Source organism: Aedes albopictus, chromosome 3, assembly GCF_035046485.1.
Source record: "Aedes albopictus strain Foshan chromosome 3, AalbF5, whole genome shotgun sequence".
Lineage (NCBI taxonomy): Eukaryota > Metazoa > Arthropoda > Insecta > Diptera > Culicidae > Aedes > Aedes albopictus.
In genome coordinates this window covers 207346646-207364598 of record NC_085138.1, presented here as the reverse complement: position 1 = coordinate 207364598, position 17953 = coordinate 207346646, and the positions used below count along the sequence as shown (strand labels likewise).

At 34.3% G+C, this 17953-nt stretch overlaps 1 protein-coding gene across 1 annotated transcript; it reads left to right on the top strand.

Moving 5' to 3' along the window:
- The first annotated feature begins 2745 nt into the window (after positions 1 to 2745).
- On the top strand, positions 2746 to 17587 carry LOC134290558 (uncharacterized). The gene is made up of 3 exons (XM_062857719.1): positions 2746 to 3986; positions 4044 to 4701; positions 17555 to 17587. Exons 1-3 carry the CDS (start codon positions 3460 to 3462, stop codon positions 17585 to 17587), a joined length of 1218 nt encoding a protein of 405 aa, XP_062713703.1. The 5' UTR covers positions 2746 to 3459.
- The last annotated feature ends 366 nt before the right edge of the window (positions 17588 to 17953 follow it).

Below are 17953 nucleotides of genomic sequence, written 5' to 3'. Positions count from 1 at the left end.
GACATAATTCTGGTCAAAGAGCTACAAATAAATCAGAAACTATTAATTTAAAAAAAAAAATACAATTTTTGCAAGTTGATCTCAATTTCTAATTCATTTTATGATTTAAAAATATTTGCGTTGTACATTCAAAACATCTTTGGTTAACCATATTGATATAGGGTAATTGTTCCCTTCGTTGTGGTAGTACCTAATGTTGCGGTAGTGGCGTTTGATCACTTTTTCGACTGAAATGTTACCAAAAGGCATTTTTAATAGATGTATTATGCTTTAATAATGAGATTGCACTTTTTGTGTGCTTAAGATTTGCCCAAAAATCTATTAAAAAAAAAAAAAAATTCCCTCATATTTCTGCTGCAGTGTTCCTATTGTTGCGGTATCCCATATGATTTCAATGGGATACCGCAACATTAGGAACCGAAATTAAATTTTACCTCCATAATAGAAACAGTGTGCCTATTGTTGTGGTATGCGATTTTTGATCGAAAACAGAGAGAAACGATAGTTTTCATATTTTTCCGGGCAAATTTGGATAGAAAACTACCTACTAACGTTTTGAAACCCTTTATTAGATAAAAAGATCATATTTTTTTAAACTAATTTACCTTATTACCACAACGATCGGCACACTTACCCTAGTTCTGATCGAAAAACAACGAAAAAATCGGAAAAATACAAATTTTTCGAGAAAATTATACAATTTTGTTATAACTTCAAATTGATCTCAGTATTTCATACATTTATGAATGAAAAAAATCCACATTTTTCCGAAGCAAATTTGCAAACCACTGTTTATATTATGCTAGCTAAAGCACTACAAAAATTAAAAAAATTTCAAAATTTTCCGAAAACATACATTTTGATTATAACTTAAAATTGATCTCAGCATCCCATACATATTATGATTTCAATATACATAGTTGCACATTTATACAGAACAAGTATTTTTAAAACTCGTAGTTTTCTGATTTTTTGTAGTTCTTTGGAGAGAAAACTATCAACAATATTCTGCCAACTTGTTTTGGATAAATACGCAAATATTTTAAAATCATAAAATGTATGGGTAATTAAAATTAATTTGATGTTATATCAAAATGGTATACTTTTCCTATAAAATACGTAGTTTTCTGAATTTTTTGTAGTTCTTTGAAGAGAAAAATATCAACAGTGTTTTGAGAATTTGTTCCTTAGGTATATGCGCACATTTTGAAATAAAAAAAAATACATTGGTCATCGCGACCAATCGCGACCAATAATAATCTACAAATTTGTTCTGGATATATACGCAAATATTTTAAAATCATTAAATGTATGGGAATTTGAGATTAGTTTGAAGTTATAACAAAATTGTATATTTTTCCTGAAAAATTCATAGTTTTTTTGAATTTTTTGTAGTTCTTTGATGAGAAAAATATCAACAATGTTCTGAGAATTTCTTCTTCATACGCATATACGCGCTCATTTTAAAATTGGCCATCGCGATAACTTTGAAGTTACAAAAGAAAATATGGTTTTCTCTGTATTATACGTTGTTTTCTGAATTTTTTGTGGTTCTTTGGCCAGATTTATATCGATAATGATCTGAAAAATTGTTCTGAATAAATACGCAAATATTTTAAAGTCATAAAATGTATGGGAATTCGAGATTAGTTTGAGATTGTATGATTTTCCTGAAAAATTTGTAGTTTTATGAATTTTTTGTAGTATTTTGGCCAGATTTACATCAATTATGTTCTGCAAACTTGTTCTGGATATAAACGCAAATATTTTAAAATTGGACGTTAAAATTTTTATAAAGGACCTGAAATTCACTCCGAAGCGGTTTCTGTTTTGATTTCTAGAAAATTTAGGGCTAACTGATCTTGATGAAATTTTCACGACTTTATTTTTATTATATTGTTAATTCATGGGCAAATTTTCAGATGTTTTAGAAAAGTATCAATAAAGTTATAGCCTAAACCCTTTCCACAATGAGTGTACAAGAATCCCAAAACCTCGTTTTCTAGTGTCGGAGGTATCTCCGCTAATACCCATACCAATGTTATATTCAACACGTTGAAAAAATATCGCTTTTTGTACTCTGCATTAGCTGGTGGTGGTGGCCAACCGCGCGAGTTACGGAAGGTTATAGAACCCAATTGTTATTAATGGTTTTTATTTATTTAATTTGAAGTTTGATCATCATTTAATAGCATCTAGTGAAATAATCAATATTTACTAAGGTATTCGTAATTATGCATTCAGTCAGGCTGCTCCAAAAACTAAATATGAAAAGGTTCTCTGGACAAACAGAAAGGTTTTGAGGCTTGAAAATATTGTTTATTACTTACATATTTCACCTCCACCCCCTCGTATTTTTGGCCAAGTCAGTCAATATACTTTCTTCATAAAACTATTAGAATTTTTAAGTGAAATTTGAATCTATTCAACAAATACGATGAGTTTTTCATTTTGACAAATTATACATGTCTTCTTTTTTTTTAATCATCTAATTGATATTTTCCATTATACACGAGATGGCCAACATATTTGGGATAAGTATTTTTTTTCCCTCAACAAAAAGTTCGACTAGCTGTTACTTCAGTGCTTGAAAAAAAAAATCTTTCATATCGACTCTTTGTCCATATGTTATATGTGCATCATTGGTACACATTTGAGCTCCATTGACTAATCTTTCGCAAAGCTAGAACCGTTCTCGTTAAACACTATTTTTTTGACAACAACAAAAATTTTTGATCTGCCATTTCTTGGAAACTAGAAAACCGCGAATCGAAAGTAATTTTGAACGTTAATCGAAAATTAACTCATCTTCATAAAGCAAGTTTTGTATTAGAATTGAATGAGACTTAATGATATATTTTCCATTAATAAAATATTTCAGTAATACACAATGACTCGTAGATTCACAAACCAACAAAAAGCAGACTTTGCGCGATATTTATTGCAACATCCGGTCGATTGTTTCGATTTGGGCATGGATGAGTATATGGAAGTGTGCAGTTTGATGAAAGTTGGGCCAAATGCAGTGAAGAAGAATAAGTTTGTTAATCTCATCAACATGAATCGATTATTAGGGGAGTTTAAGACAAACAAAGAAAAATGGGTAAAAATACTCAACAGCACTGCAAGTTCTACAACTGAAGAAATCTTGGAATTGGATACATTTGAAAATCGCAACGAAAATTGCCGGTGTGAAGATTGTTTGAGGCGTAGCAGTTGGAGTGGTGTACGAAGGTACAAGTTCAGTCAGTACGAATATAAAGCAACTGAAATGCTTATTGAAATGCAACACGAGGAATGGCTGAAGTATTCAACCGTTGATGGGCGGGGAAATTTGAAATTAAAACCTGGTAAGTATTTTTTTATGTTCATTGTGCTTAAAATTCTATACCCATGCTTCCGTTTCCAATTCAAAATATGTACTGTTGACTTTCAATTAAATTTATAGGATATGCCGGCATGATCATCAGTAGCTTGAAAAAAGCTGGATGGCCCTGTATGCCAGCTTGCAAAGATAACTACTACTTGGCCACAGAAGAGTGCTTAAGAATTGCATATTGTACGTGGGGTGATGAAAATCCCTGTAATTTGCTTCATTTGGATTACTATCCGAACGACAAGCTCTGTAATCAAGAAAATGGAGCTAAGCGTTTTAAAGTTAAAAGCACCGATTTACCAGAACGACACTGTACCAACACATATAAAGTACCTCAATTGCGAGGAGAAGCAAGAGCCACAGCACTATGTGATGCATCAAAAATGATGCCAAAAGCCCACGGAAATTATCTAATTGCGAATTACGGTGAAGATAATTTCGTAATGCCTCGGGATAAATGGCCTGTCTCGCAATCAGTTTTAAAAAACCTTCGTGCTGAGTGGTTGAACCAATATCGCGTTACATCGGACTTAATCCAGCAACTTCTGCTGATGTGGACAGCCGAGAAACAAATGCCATCAGTGCTTAAGCAGTCACATGAAGATTTTCGGTAATTGATTTCTTCCTAATTCCATGATCATTTGTCATAGATAACATTTTTTTCCAGATACTTCCAGTACCTTGCAATCGGACCGGTCAAGCTCATATTATTGTGTGACGATCAATTAATAATTTTGAAGAAAGAGAAAGAAAGGTACGACGCAAACACAGCGATGAAGCCACCGCGGTTTGCTATTGAAATGGATGCAACTTCCGGTATTTGTGCTGCTTTGAAGGGCTGCGAGGACAAAAGGAGGGATAACTACGCTCTTGTCAGGCCAATTCAAATTCCGGGCGATAAAACATCGACAAAAATGATCACATCCTTCGCTGACTATGTGAGCACTGATCAGTCCAGCAGAAGTATTTTCTTTTTTTTGAATGAGTTTAAAGAAAACTTCATTCGTAAATTTGGAAAAAATACATGGCCACCAATGAACGGTACAATACATTGTAATACTGTGAAATATTTTGAATTTTTAATATATTTTTTTTCATACTTAGCGATAGTCAGCGATTTCTGCTGGGCACAAATTAATGCGATCCTCAATCTAAGTGGGCTTGATGTGGTGCAATATCTTAATATCATGTATGACTACACCTGCAAATGCGATGAAGAGCTGGAGAAGAGAGTTGACAGCACAATCATATTAGTGTTTTTGTGCATAACGCATCGATCTAAGAATTTCCTAAAGGATTTGGAAAAGTTGGCGGAACCAGAGGAAGTAAGTTCGTTGGGGAATACACTAAACAGCAAAAGCCACTGCGTACATATACAGGGGATAGACATAACTTGTCGAGAAGTGCATCAAATATTCTCAAATTTCTACTGTAAGTTCGTCAACTAGATGTGTATCAGTGGTCCAAAATTAGAAAAGATCGGACCATTCTCCACGAAGCTACAAAGAATATTGAAAAAGGTAAAACTATTTGATAGCCAACTTTGAGCTATAATATATCTGGATTCAATAAACCGGTTGAAATGAAATTTCGACCAATTATGACTTATGTAATGAGCTATGAAAAACCATTGACTTAACTTAATATTTTTAACACGGAAGAAAATTATAACGATTAGATTATTTTTCTAATAAAACACCAAATTTCCCAAAATATCAACATCGTTTCAAAATTCAAGATGCAATTATAGTTCATTTAATTCTCTCTAATTGACTTGTATATAAATGTGTTTTGAAGGAAAGTAACAACATAGCTACCAATAAAAGTAATAGAATGCATATTAAAAATGGACCAACTTACTAAAGAATCATGAAAAAATTAAAATCGCTATAATTTTGTCTCTTGTTAAAAATTTCATGTTAAGTCAAATGTTTTTCAGAGTTCATTAGGCTGATACAAATTTTATTTTGACTTTTTGTCTGCCCCCCCCCCCCACCCCCCTAAAAAAATTGTTGGCTGGATTTTGCATTTTGAGGGGGCAGATAAAAAAATATTTATCAAAATTTCGAGTCTTGCTCAAAATTCTTTAACAAATCCGATGAGTTTTTTAAATTTTTAAATTAAATGCTTTATTATTTTTATACCCCCCCCCCCTCAACCAGTCAAAGAGTGGTGGGACAAAAAGTGAAATAAATATTTGTAACGGCCTTATATAAGTCATAAATGGTCAAAATTTCATTTCAATCGGTTCATTAAATCCGGAGATATACAGCTCAAAGTTGGCTATCGGATAATTTGACCTTTTCCAATAATCTTTATAACTTCGTGGAGAATGGTCCGATCTTTTTCAAATTTGAACCACTGATGCACAACTAGTTGATGCACTCACAGTAAAAATTTGAGAATATTTGATGCTTTTTTTTCGAAAAGTTACAGCTAATTGAACATTTTTTAAAAAGTGAAAATTTTGCTTGTCCCGATCATTTTGTCTATCTCCTGTAGTTCTGCGTAAACATAGCCATCATCAAAGCAATATTTGATATTATAATTCGAAATTTCATGAAATATTTTAAAAAGCAGACGGTTATGGCATTCTCAGCTATTTACGCTGTTTAGTGGATTTTTTTAAATTATCGTACAAATTGGTACGAAGGTTTTCAGAATACAATGAATTTTTTTTTCAGAGGTAGGGTTTATATACACTCCCGATCAAAAGTTTGGGGTCACCCCCTCAAAAACATGACATTTGTTTAGGCCCATATCTCCGCCGCTTTGCGTCCGATTTCAAAACCCTAGGTCTTATTCGAAAGATTATAAGTCAAAGTTACTTTGAACATGATTTCGGTGAAAGTTTTTCGAACATTTTTGTATGTAAACTTAACCCAAAGCCAAAAAGAATTAAATTTGAATTATAGATGACGAAGATAACACCAAATCAGTTTTACATGTTTTACGACAGTGATTCCAAACTTTTTGCTGATGAGAGGTGCCCCCAAACTTTTGGTCGATGACATTAGGAGGTATTTACTTTATATTTTTTTTCCTAGATTTTTTAGCCAAGTTCGGTAAAAGCAGTTGAAAGCTTATAGGAAATAGGTTATATTGCGACTCTCATCTTAAAGTTTGGTCGACCCAATCTCCAGCGACACTGCCGTAAGTTTATATTGATTTTTTAGAAAATTTGGCAACTTTGGGTTAAGTTTACATACAAATATTTTTGAAAAACTTTCACCGAAATCATGTTCAAAGTTACTTTGACTTATTATCTTTCGAATGAGACCTAGGATTTTGAAATCGGACGCAAATTGATGGAGATATGGGCCTAATAAATGACATGTTTTTGAGGGGGTGACCCCAAACTTTTGATCGGGAGTGTATATATGAACAAACTAAATTGGAAAAAAATCAGGGTCACCTAATTTTCCGGAAAACTTCAGGGAAAAGCAAACATTTTCCACATATTCCACATACTTAGAAAAACCATAACTCAACAACAAAGCATCGTAGGCACAGTTTTTTTTTTTGTGAAATCATAAGCAAATTTTCTCAGCAATAAAATAAATACAAAATGATAATTTTTTCCAATAAATTTTCCACTGATGAGGAAAATCGGTTGGAAAAGTTTATTTCTTTTTTTATGTCCAATTTTAAGGAAATTGTCCAGATGTTTTCTTTGAAAAATCATAACTTAAAAAACATCGTAGACACAATGAAATCGTAAACATTTTTTTCAGTGACCCACAAAAAATACAAAATAAAAATTGCTTTCCACAAATTTTTCCACTGTTAAAGAAAATTGGTTTGAAAAGTCGAAAAAACTATTTACGAAAAATTCCCAAAACATTTTTTTGAAAGAAATTTCATATGCTATATTCTGTGAAATTTTCAAGATGTGTTTTTTTTGTGCCTGACCAATTTTGTGAAAATTGTCCAGATGTTGATTATTAATTTGCTCAAAATGATCATTACTCAGGAATGAAAAAAACAACACATCTTGAAAGTTTCACAGAATATAGCGTATGAAATTTCCATCCAAACATATTTTTTTAGAAATTTTTGTAAATAGTATTTCCGACTTTTCTAACCGATTTTCCTCAACAACAATTCATTAAATTCTGATAACCTTCGTACCAATTTGTACGATGATAAAAAAAAAAAACCCTTTAGTGAATCCCCTTAGCTGCGTTTTTCTTCACTGCAAACTCAAGTCACTGTTATTACGATATATTTCAGATCAAAACCGTTCTAAAAGTTATTTTCGTGGCAATGGTCCACAGCCGAGATTATACAGATGTTTTAAAATATTTCGAAGTGATGGTGAAAGTCTTGAGTGATCCAGACACAGATGTGGAACTGACGTTGAAGCATCTCAACTATGACGAAGCAGACGCATTCATGCAGCAGGCTAACGATTGCGAAGAAAAAACCTTTGAGAAAATGAGCGATCCAATTTACAAGCGGTCGCCGTTTTATAAAGATGCTAAGACAGTTTATGAAAACGCAATTGATGGTAAAACGACAAAACAAAATCAAAATTTCACTTTGGAGTTTATGAAGCAGTACATGGCACTGGTTCCTCTGTGGACAGCCATTTGCCATTTACCGAAATCATCCTCTCATACAGAATTCCCAACGAAGTTCCGTTTCAACACCAACAATATAGAAAGTCACTGGTGTGAAGAAAAAGAAGCTTTAAGATCTGCGGTGTTGGATGTGGGAAAACTTCCGATCCCAGTTGATCGCTTTGTGAGGGCAAAAAAGGATGAAACAAGAGCTGTAATTATACGTTACAGAAATGCCATCCCAAAAAGCAGACTGAACTGCCGGCCGAAAAGCTATAGAAAGCCAATTGGAAGTGATGTCCCAAAAAGTAACTCGGAAATGTCAGAAAAGGATATAGTAAATGCCGAATCGCAGTGGAAACGAGTTCCCAAGCGAGATCGTACACCGCAGAACACTGGACTGGCTTCGAAACGGGCGCGCAAAAGGTTGTTCGACAGAAGTGTGGAAGACATCGAACTCAAACCTTCAATCAAAACCTTTATTGAACTTAAAACAAAGCTTGATTCAAACGCTCCAGGAAAACAATATTTCATTGGTAGACTGGTCTATCGAGAAAGGATACATTTATTAGATATTCTGGACATCCAATGCTTGGCTGATCATACGGAGTTGTACGAGTCTACGGTTGAGTCGGCATTAACTGCAGTGGGAGTGGACAAAAAAGACACGTACGTGTGCGAGTTCCATGAAGGGCGCCAGCTATATGGATTTGGGCTCTACGAAAATTTCGAATCACTGGATAGCCAAACTTCGGCGCAACATGTGAAAACAGTGGAACACATATTGAAGCACAAGAAGGTGATTGTTCCAATACTGCATAACAATCACTTTTATCTGACATTGGTTGATTTTGCAAAGAAGAGGCTGGAGCTTTTCAACTCCTTGAAAACAACGACGTCTTTGACAGCGCAAGGAGTATTCAACCGGTGGATGGACGTTTTGTCCTTTCTGTGTGCATCCTCTAAATCACTAAAAAATGTGAAGAAAAATCAGCACACTTGGACATACGATGACATTCCAACAACACAACAAAAGGATGGTGTCAGCTGCGGAATTTTTGTTTTTTATTTTGCGGAGCAGCTATTGAATGGTAAGATTTTGTTTTGCAATAAATTGTTCAGAAAAAATTTCATTATTTGGCACTCATGAAAAAAAAAGTCAATTAACCCTTCGTCTGTTTTTTTCCTGAATGCATTATTAAAACACTTTTTCATATAAATCTGTGTTTTAAATCGCCTGGCAAAAAGATGTATTTGATCAAATGCTCAAATACGAATATATATAAAAAACGAACAGATAAAGGGGAAGAAGGGTGCTGACCAAAAAAAAAAAATATGCTTTATTCGTCTACTTTTATATACAAAGAAACATTAATCTATTATCTATTTAATTGCTTTTGCATATTTATTTCACAGGGAAAACAACATTCACTGACAAAATAGTCGTCAGTGAAAAAAGAAAAGAGATTTTCAAATTATTGAGAAACTTCTTAACTAGTGACATCTGCTTCAACTGCGGAGGAAGCCTGATTCCTATCAATAGAATCAGCTGTGCACAGTGTAACAGACATTGTTGCCTAAATTGCTACCGAAATTCCGATGTTGGAAAAACATTGGGAACGTTTACCTGCAATGGATGTAAATAAATAAAAATGTGAATTCAATGCATTTCGCATTAACAAACGCTTAGTAAGTACTCAAAATAGGTTAAATTTCAATAAATTTAAGTTAAAAATGCAGAAATGGTTAATGAGTAAAATATCATCAATCTTCATTTAAATAATTGGTATATATTTTTCTTTCAGTGAACGACAGGATTTCATTATCTTTTGTGCAACCTATTTATTTAATTTCATGTTTTTCAGTATTGCTTATTATACAGATGAAAAATAAACACACATATATATATCTAACAATTGAACTAAACTTTGTCCAGTAAGGGGCTGATCATAAACCACGTAGACTTTTTGGGGGGATGAGGGGGGGTTCTGGCCAAAGTCTATGCTCCAAACAAATTTTCAAATTTTTGTATAGACAAAAGTCAACGAGGGGGAAGACCAAATTTTGGTCTACGTGGTTTATGAACAGCCCCTAAAAGTTCCTGCAGTTTCATTCTTACTCTAACGTGGACTTTTTTGTAATATGTTACTACAGTAATAACGGTAAGGTAGGTGGTGCAGCAAAATTATGTGTTTCTAACAGAGCATTTATAATAAATAGAACAAACTATTCATATAGATCTCAACTTTGAATTTTATTCTAACACCAATGAGAAAAAAATATTATTTACTGATAAAAGAACACTACACCTGCATAGATTACCTCAATTTTCAAAGTATTTCTAACATTATATAAAAAAAATTACTGATAGAGCACATTTAACTAATCAAAGATTTCAATTTTGAAAGTCCCTCCAAATATGTTTGTATGACTCGTTTTCTCTTATAAAAAATTATAATTCACTTATAGAACACTTCACTTCTTTATGATTTCAATGTCAATGTGGTTCAACCAACCTGCAAGGCTTTTCTCAGCTTTAAAATTATTTATAACAAATAAAAAAAAAACTCGAATTTGCTTATACGAGAACACTTCACTTCTTTATGATTTCAATGTCAACAGATTGCTCCTCAACCCAGGAAGTCCTTGAGAACATCCCTGCAAGGTTTTTCTCAACTTTGAGAATATTTCTAACAAATATGAAAAACTCGAATTTACTTATAAGAGAACGCTTCACTTCTTTATGATTTCAATGTCAACAGATTGCTCCTTAACCCAGAAAGTCCTTGAGGACATTATAGAACGTTTAAAGTCCTGCAGGTTGATGTGGTTCAACCACCCTGCAAGGCTTTTCTCAGCTTTAAAATTATTTCTAATAAATAAAAAAAAAAACTCGAATTTACTTATAAGAGAACACTTCACTTCTTTATGATTTCAATTTCAACAGATTGCTTTTTAACCCAGAAAGTCCTTGAGGACATTATAGAACGTTTAAAGTCCTGCAGGTTGATGTGGTTCAACCACCCTGCAAGGCTTTTCTCAGCTTTTAAAATTATTTTTAACAAATAAAAAAAACTCTAATTTGCTTATAAGAGAACACTTCACTTCTTTATTATTTCAATGACAACATATTGCTCCTTAACCGAGGAAGTCCTTGAGGACATTATAGAACGTTTAAAGTCCTGCAGGTTGATGTGGTTCAACCACCCTGCAAGGTTTTTCTCAATTTTGAGATTATACATAACAAATATGAAAAACTCGAATTTACTTATAAGAGAACACTTCACTTCTTTATGATTTCAATGTCAACAGATTGCTCCTTAACCCAGGAAGTCCTTGAAGACATTATAGAACGCTTAAAGTCCTGCAGGTTGATGTGGTTCAACCACCCTGCAAGGCTTTTCTCAGCTTTAAAATTATTTCTAACAAATATAAAAAACTCGAATTTACTTATAAGAGAACACTTCACTTCTTTATGATTTCAATGTCAACAGATTGCTCCTTAACCCAGGAAGTCCTTGAGGACATTATAGAACGTTTAAAGTCCTGCAGGTTGATGTGGTCCAACCACCCTGCAAGGTTTTTCTAAATTTTGAGATTATTCCTAACAAATATGAAAAACTCGTATTTACTTATAAGAGAACACTTCACTTCTTTATGATTTCAATGTCAACAGATTGCTCCTTATCCCAGGAAGTCCTTGAGGACATTATAGAACGTTTAAAGTCCTGCAGGTTGATGTGGTTCAACCACCCTGCAAGGTTTTTCTCAATTTTGAGACTATTCCTTACAAATATGAAAAACTCGTATTTACTTATAAGAGAACACTTCACTTCTTTATGATTTCAATGTCAACAGATTGCTCCTTAACCCAGGAAGTCCTTGAGGACATTATAAAACGTATAAAGTCCTGCAGGTTGATGTGGTTCAACCACCCTGCAAGGTTTTTCTCAATTTTGCGATTATTCCTAACAAATATGAAAATCTCTAATTTACTTATAAGAGAACACTTCACTTCTTTATGATTTCAATGTCAACAGATTGCTCCTTAACCCAGGAAGTCCTTGAGGACATTATAAAACGTATAAAGTCCTGCAGGTTGATGTGGTTCAACCACCCTGCAAGGTTTTTCTCAATTTTGCGATTATTCCTAACAAATATGAAAATCTCTAATTTACTTATAAGAGAACACTTCACTTCTTTATGATTTCAATGTCAAGAGATTGCTCCTTAACCCAGGAAGTCCTTGAGGACATTATAGAACGTTCAAAGTCCTGCAGGTTGATGTGGTTCAACCACCCTGCAAGGTTTTTCTCATTTTTGAGATTATTTCTTACAAATATGAAAAACTCGAATTTACTTATAAGAGAACACTTCACTTCTTTATGATTTCAATGTCAACAGATTGCTCCTTAACCCAGGAAGTCCTTGAGGACATTATAGAACGTTTAAAGTCCTGCAGGTTGATGTGGTTCAACCACCCTGCAAGGTTTTTCTCAACTTTGAGATAATTCCTAACAAATATGAAAAACTCGAATTTACTTATAAGAGAACACTTCACTTCTTTATGATTTCAATGTCAACAGATTGCTCCTTAACCCAGGAAGTCCTTGAGGACATTATAGAACGTTTAAAGTCCTGCAGGTTGATGTGGTTCAACCACCCTGCAAGGTTTTTCTAAATTTTGAGATTATTCCTAACAAATATGAAAAACTCGTATTTACTTATAAGAGAACACTTCACTTCTTTATGATTTCAATGTCAACAGATTGCTCCTTATCCCAGGAAGTCCTTGAGGACATTATAGAACGTTTAAAGTCCTGCAGGTTGATGTGGTTCAACCACCCTGCAAGGTTTTTCTCAATTTTGAGACTATTCCTTACAAATATGAAAAACTCGTATTTACTTATAAGAGAACACTTCACTTCTTTATGATTTCAATGTCAACAGATTGCTCCTTAACCCAGGAAGTCCTTGAGGACATTATAAAACGTACAAAGTCCTGCAGGTTGATGTGGTTCAACCACCCTGCAAGGTTTTTCTCAATTTTGCGATTATTCCAAACAAATATGAAAATCTCTAATTTACTTATAAGAGAACACTTCACTTCTTTATGATTTCAATGTCAAGAGATTGCTCCTTAACCCAGGAAGTCCTTGAGGACATTATAGAACGTTTAAAGTCCTGCAGGTTGATGTGGTTCAACCACCCTGCAAGGCTTTTCTCAGCTTTAAAATTATTTCTAACAAATAAAAAAAAACTCGAATTTACTTGTAAGAGAACACTTCACTTCTTTATGATTTCAATGTCAACAGATTGCTCCTTATCCCAGGAAGTCCTTGAGGACATTATAGAACGTTTAAAGTCCTGCAGGTTGATGTGGTTCAACCACCCTGCAAGGTTTTTCTCAATTTTGAGACTATTCCTTACAAATATGAAAAACTCGTATTTACTTATAAGAGAACACTTCACTTCTTTATGATTTCAATGTCAACAGATTGCTCCTTAACCCAGGAAGTCCTTGAGGACATTATAAAACGTATAAAGTCCTGCAGGTTGATGTGGTTCAACCACCCTGCAAGGTTTTTCTCAATTTTGCGATTATTCCAAACAAATATGAAAATCTCTAATTTACTTATAAGAGAACACTTCACTTCTTTATGATTTCAATGTCAAGAGATTGCTCCTTAACCCAGGAAGTCCTTGAGGACATTATAGAACGTTCAAAGTCCTGCAGGTTGATGTGGTTCAACCACCCTGCAAGGTTTTTCTCAACTTTGAGATAATTCCTAACAAATATGAAAAACTCGAATTTACTTATAAGAGAACACTTCACTTCTTTATGATTTCAATGTCAACAGATTGCTCCTTATCCCAGGAAGTCCTTGAGGACATTAGAAAACGTTTAAAGTCCTGCAGGTTGATGTGGTTCAACCACCCTGCAAGGTTTTTCTCAACTTTGAGATAATTCCTAACAAATATGAAAAACTCGAATTTACTTATAAGAGAACACTTCACTTCTTTATGATTTCAATGTCAACAGATTGCTCCTTAACCCAGGAAATCCTTGAGGACATTATAGAACGTTTAAAGTCCTGCAGGTTGATGTGGTTCAACCACCCTGCAAGGCTTTTCTCAGCTTTAAAATTATTTCTAACAAATAAAAAAAAACTCGAATTTACTTATAAGAGAACACTTCACTTCTTTATGATTTCAATGTCAACAGATTGCTCCTTAAACCAGGAAGTCCTTGAGGACATTATAGAATGTTTAAAGTCCTGCAGGTTGATGTGGTTCAACCACCCTGCAAGGTTTTTCTCATTTTTGAGATTATTTCTTACAAATATGAAAAACTCGAATTTACTTATAAGAGAACACTTCACTTCTTTATGATTTCAATGTCAACAGATTGCTCCTTAACCCAGGAAGTCCTTGAGGACATTATAGAACGTTTAAAGTCCTGCAGGTTGATGTGGTTCAACCACCCTGCAAGGTTTTTCTCAACTTTGAGATAATTCCTAACAAATATGAAAAACTCGAATTTACTTATTAGAGAACACTTCACTTCTTTATGATTTCAATGTCAACAGATTGCTCCTTAACCCAGGAAGTCCTTGAGGACATTATAGAACGTTTAAAGTCCTGCAGGTTGATGTGGTTCAACCACCCTGCAAGGTTTTTCTCAACTTTGAGATAATTCCTAACAAATATGAAAAACTCGAATTTACTTATAAGAGAACACTTCACTTCTTTATGATTTCAATGTCAACAGATTGCTCCTTAACCCAGGAAGTCCTTGAGGACATTATAGAACGTTTAAAGTCCTGCAGGTTGATGTGGTCCAACCACCCTGCAAGGCTTTTCTCAGCTTTAAAATTATTTCTAACAAATGTAAAAAACTCGAATTTACTTATGAGAGAACACTTCACTTCTTTATGATTTCAATGTCAACAGATTGCTCCTTAACCCAGGAAGTCCTTGAGGACATTATAGAACGTTCAAAGTCCTGCAGGTTGATGTGGTTCAACCACCCTGCAAGGTTTTTCTCAACTTTGCGATAATTCCTAACAAATATGGAAAACTCGAATTTACTTATAAGAGAACACTTCACTTCTTTATGATTTCAATGTCAACAGATTGCTCCTTAACCCAGGAAGTCCTTGAGGACATTATAGAACGTTTAAAGTCCTGCAGGTTGATGTGGTTCAACCACCCTGCAAGGTTTTTCTCAACTTTGAGATAATTCCTAACAAATATGAAAAACTCGAATTTACTTATAAGAGAACACTTCACTTCTTTATGATTTCAATGTCAACAGATTGCTCCTTAACCCAGGAAGTCCTTGAGGACATTATAGAACGTTTAAAGTCCTGCAGGTTGATGTGGTTCAACCACCCTGCAAGGCTTTTCTCAGCTTTAAAATTATTTCTAACAAATATAAAAGACTCGAATTTACTTATAAGAGAACACTTCACTTCTTTATGATTTCAATGTCAACAGATTGCTCCTTAACCCAGGAAGTCCTTGAGGACATTATAGAACGTTTAAAGTCCTGCAGGTTGATGTGGTTCTACCAGCCTGCAAGGTTTTTCTCAACTTTGAGATAATTCCTAAAAAATATGAAAAACTCGAATTTACTTATAAGAGAACACTTCACTTCTTTATGATTTCAATGTCAACAGATTGCTCCTTAACCCAGGAAGTCCTTGAGGACATTATAGAACGCTTAAAGTCCTGCAGGTTGATGTGGTTCAACCACCCTGCAAGGCTTTTCTCAGCTTTAAAATTATTTCTAACAAATATAAAAAACATGAATTTACTTATAAGAGAACACTTCACTTCTTTATGATTTCAATGTCAACAGATTGCTCCTTAACCCAGGAAGTCCTTGAGGACATTATAGAACGTTTAAAGTCCTGCAGGTTGATGTGGTTCAACCACCCTGCAAGGTTTTTCTCAATTTTGAGATTATTCCTAACAAATATGAAAAACTCGAATTTACTTATAAGAGAACACTTCACTTCTTTATGATTTCAATGTCAACAGATTGCTCCTTAACCCAGGAAGTCCTTGAGGACATTATAGAACGTTTAAAGTCCTGCAGGTTGATGTGGTTCAACCACCCTGCAAGGTTTTTCTCAATTTTGAGACTATTCCTTGCAAATATGAAAAACTCGTATTTACTTATAAGAGAACACTTCACTTCTTTATGATTTCAATGTCAACAGATTGCTCCTTAACCCAGGAAGTCCTTGAGGACATTATAGAACGTTTAAAGTCCTGCAGGTTGATGTGGTCCAACCACCCTGCAAGGCTTTTCTCAGCTTTAAAATTATTTCTAACAAATGTAAAAAACTCGAATTTACTTATGAGAGAACACTTCACTTCTTTATGATTTCAATGTCAACAGATTGCTCCTTAACCCAGGAAGTCCTTGAGGACATTATAGAACGTTCAAAGTCCTGCAGGTTGATGTGGTTCAACCACCCTGCAAGGTTTTTCTCAACTTTGAGATAATTCCTAACAAATATGAAAATCTCTAATTTACTTATAAGAGAACACTTCACTTCTTTATGATTTCAATGTCAAGAGATTGCTCCTTAACCCAGGAAGTCCTTGAGGACATTATAGAACGTTTAAAGTCCTGCAGGTTGATGTGGTTCAACCACCCTGCAAGGCTTTTCTCAGCTTTAAAATTATTTCTAACAAATAAAAAAAAACTCGAATTTACTTATAAGAGAACACTTCACTTCTTTATGATTTCAATGTCAACAGATTGCTCCTTAACCCAGGAAGTCCTTGAGGACATTATAGAATGTTTAAAGTCCTGCAGGTTGATGTGGTTCAACCACCCTGCAAGGTTTTTCTCATTTTTGAGATTATTTCTTACAAATATGAAAAACTCGAATTTACTTATAAGAGAACACTTCACTTCTTTATGATTTCAATGTCAACAGATTGCTCCTTAACCCAGGAAGTCCTTGAGGACATTATAGAACGTTTAAAGTCCTGCAGGTTGATGTGGTTCAACCACCCTGCAAGGTTTTTCTCAACTTCGAGATTATTCCTAACAAATATGAAAAACTCTAATTTACTTATAAGAGAAACACTTCACTTCTTTATGATTTCAATGTCAATAGACTGCTCCTTAATCCAGGAAGTCCTTGTGAGCATTATAAAACGTTCAAAGTCATGCAGGCTGATGTGGTTCAACCACCCTGCAAGGATTTCCTCAATTTTAAGTTTATTTTATGTGAATTATGTTAATAGTCTGCTTCTTAACCCAGGAATTGCCTTTCTTTCTACAATCAAAGGTTTACTCAAATAATCTGACAAGGTACAATTCCCTAGGATTTTATTGTAAATAGATTTCTGCTCAGTAGGGGAAGTCCTTTAAGACATTATATCACGATAATAGTCCTTCACAATGATATCGTTTAACTGTTCGATCGATTTGTATTTTATTTCTTAAATGAATGTTTTTCTAGCAATATCGCAATACTCTGAGTAAAATTACACCCAATTCCTTATGATTGGACTCTAATAAGTATGATTTTATCCTTGAACATCCTTAAAAGTCTTTTTCGTCACCCATGTTGTTAGAAATTCCTTGCAGGGTGGTATGGTGCAGGATAACAAGCCGTACTAAAATTGTTCTAAAAATATACTGCAGGGTGGTGTGGTGCAGGGTAACAAAACCAGCCTCTCTAGAACTGTTTAGCGATCGTGGAACGAATTTTGTCGGAGCTAGCCGTGAGCTGACCGAAGCTTCACGGTCTATTGATCAGAATAAGTTGATGCAAGAGTTCGTGACACCAGACACCAAATGGAACTTCATTCCTCCAAGTAGTCCGCACATGGGTGGAAGCTGGGAGAGATTGGTGCAGTCAGTTAAAAAGATCCTGAACAACATGCATCTCCCCAGAGTACCTACAGACGAAGTCCTTCGTAATAGTCTTTTGGAGGTGGAGAATATTATCAACTCGCGACCCCTCACCTACGTACCAATCGAACA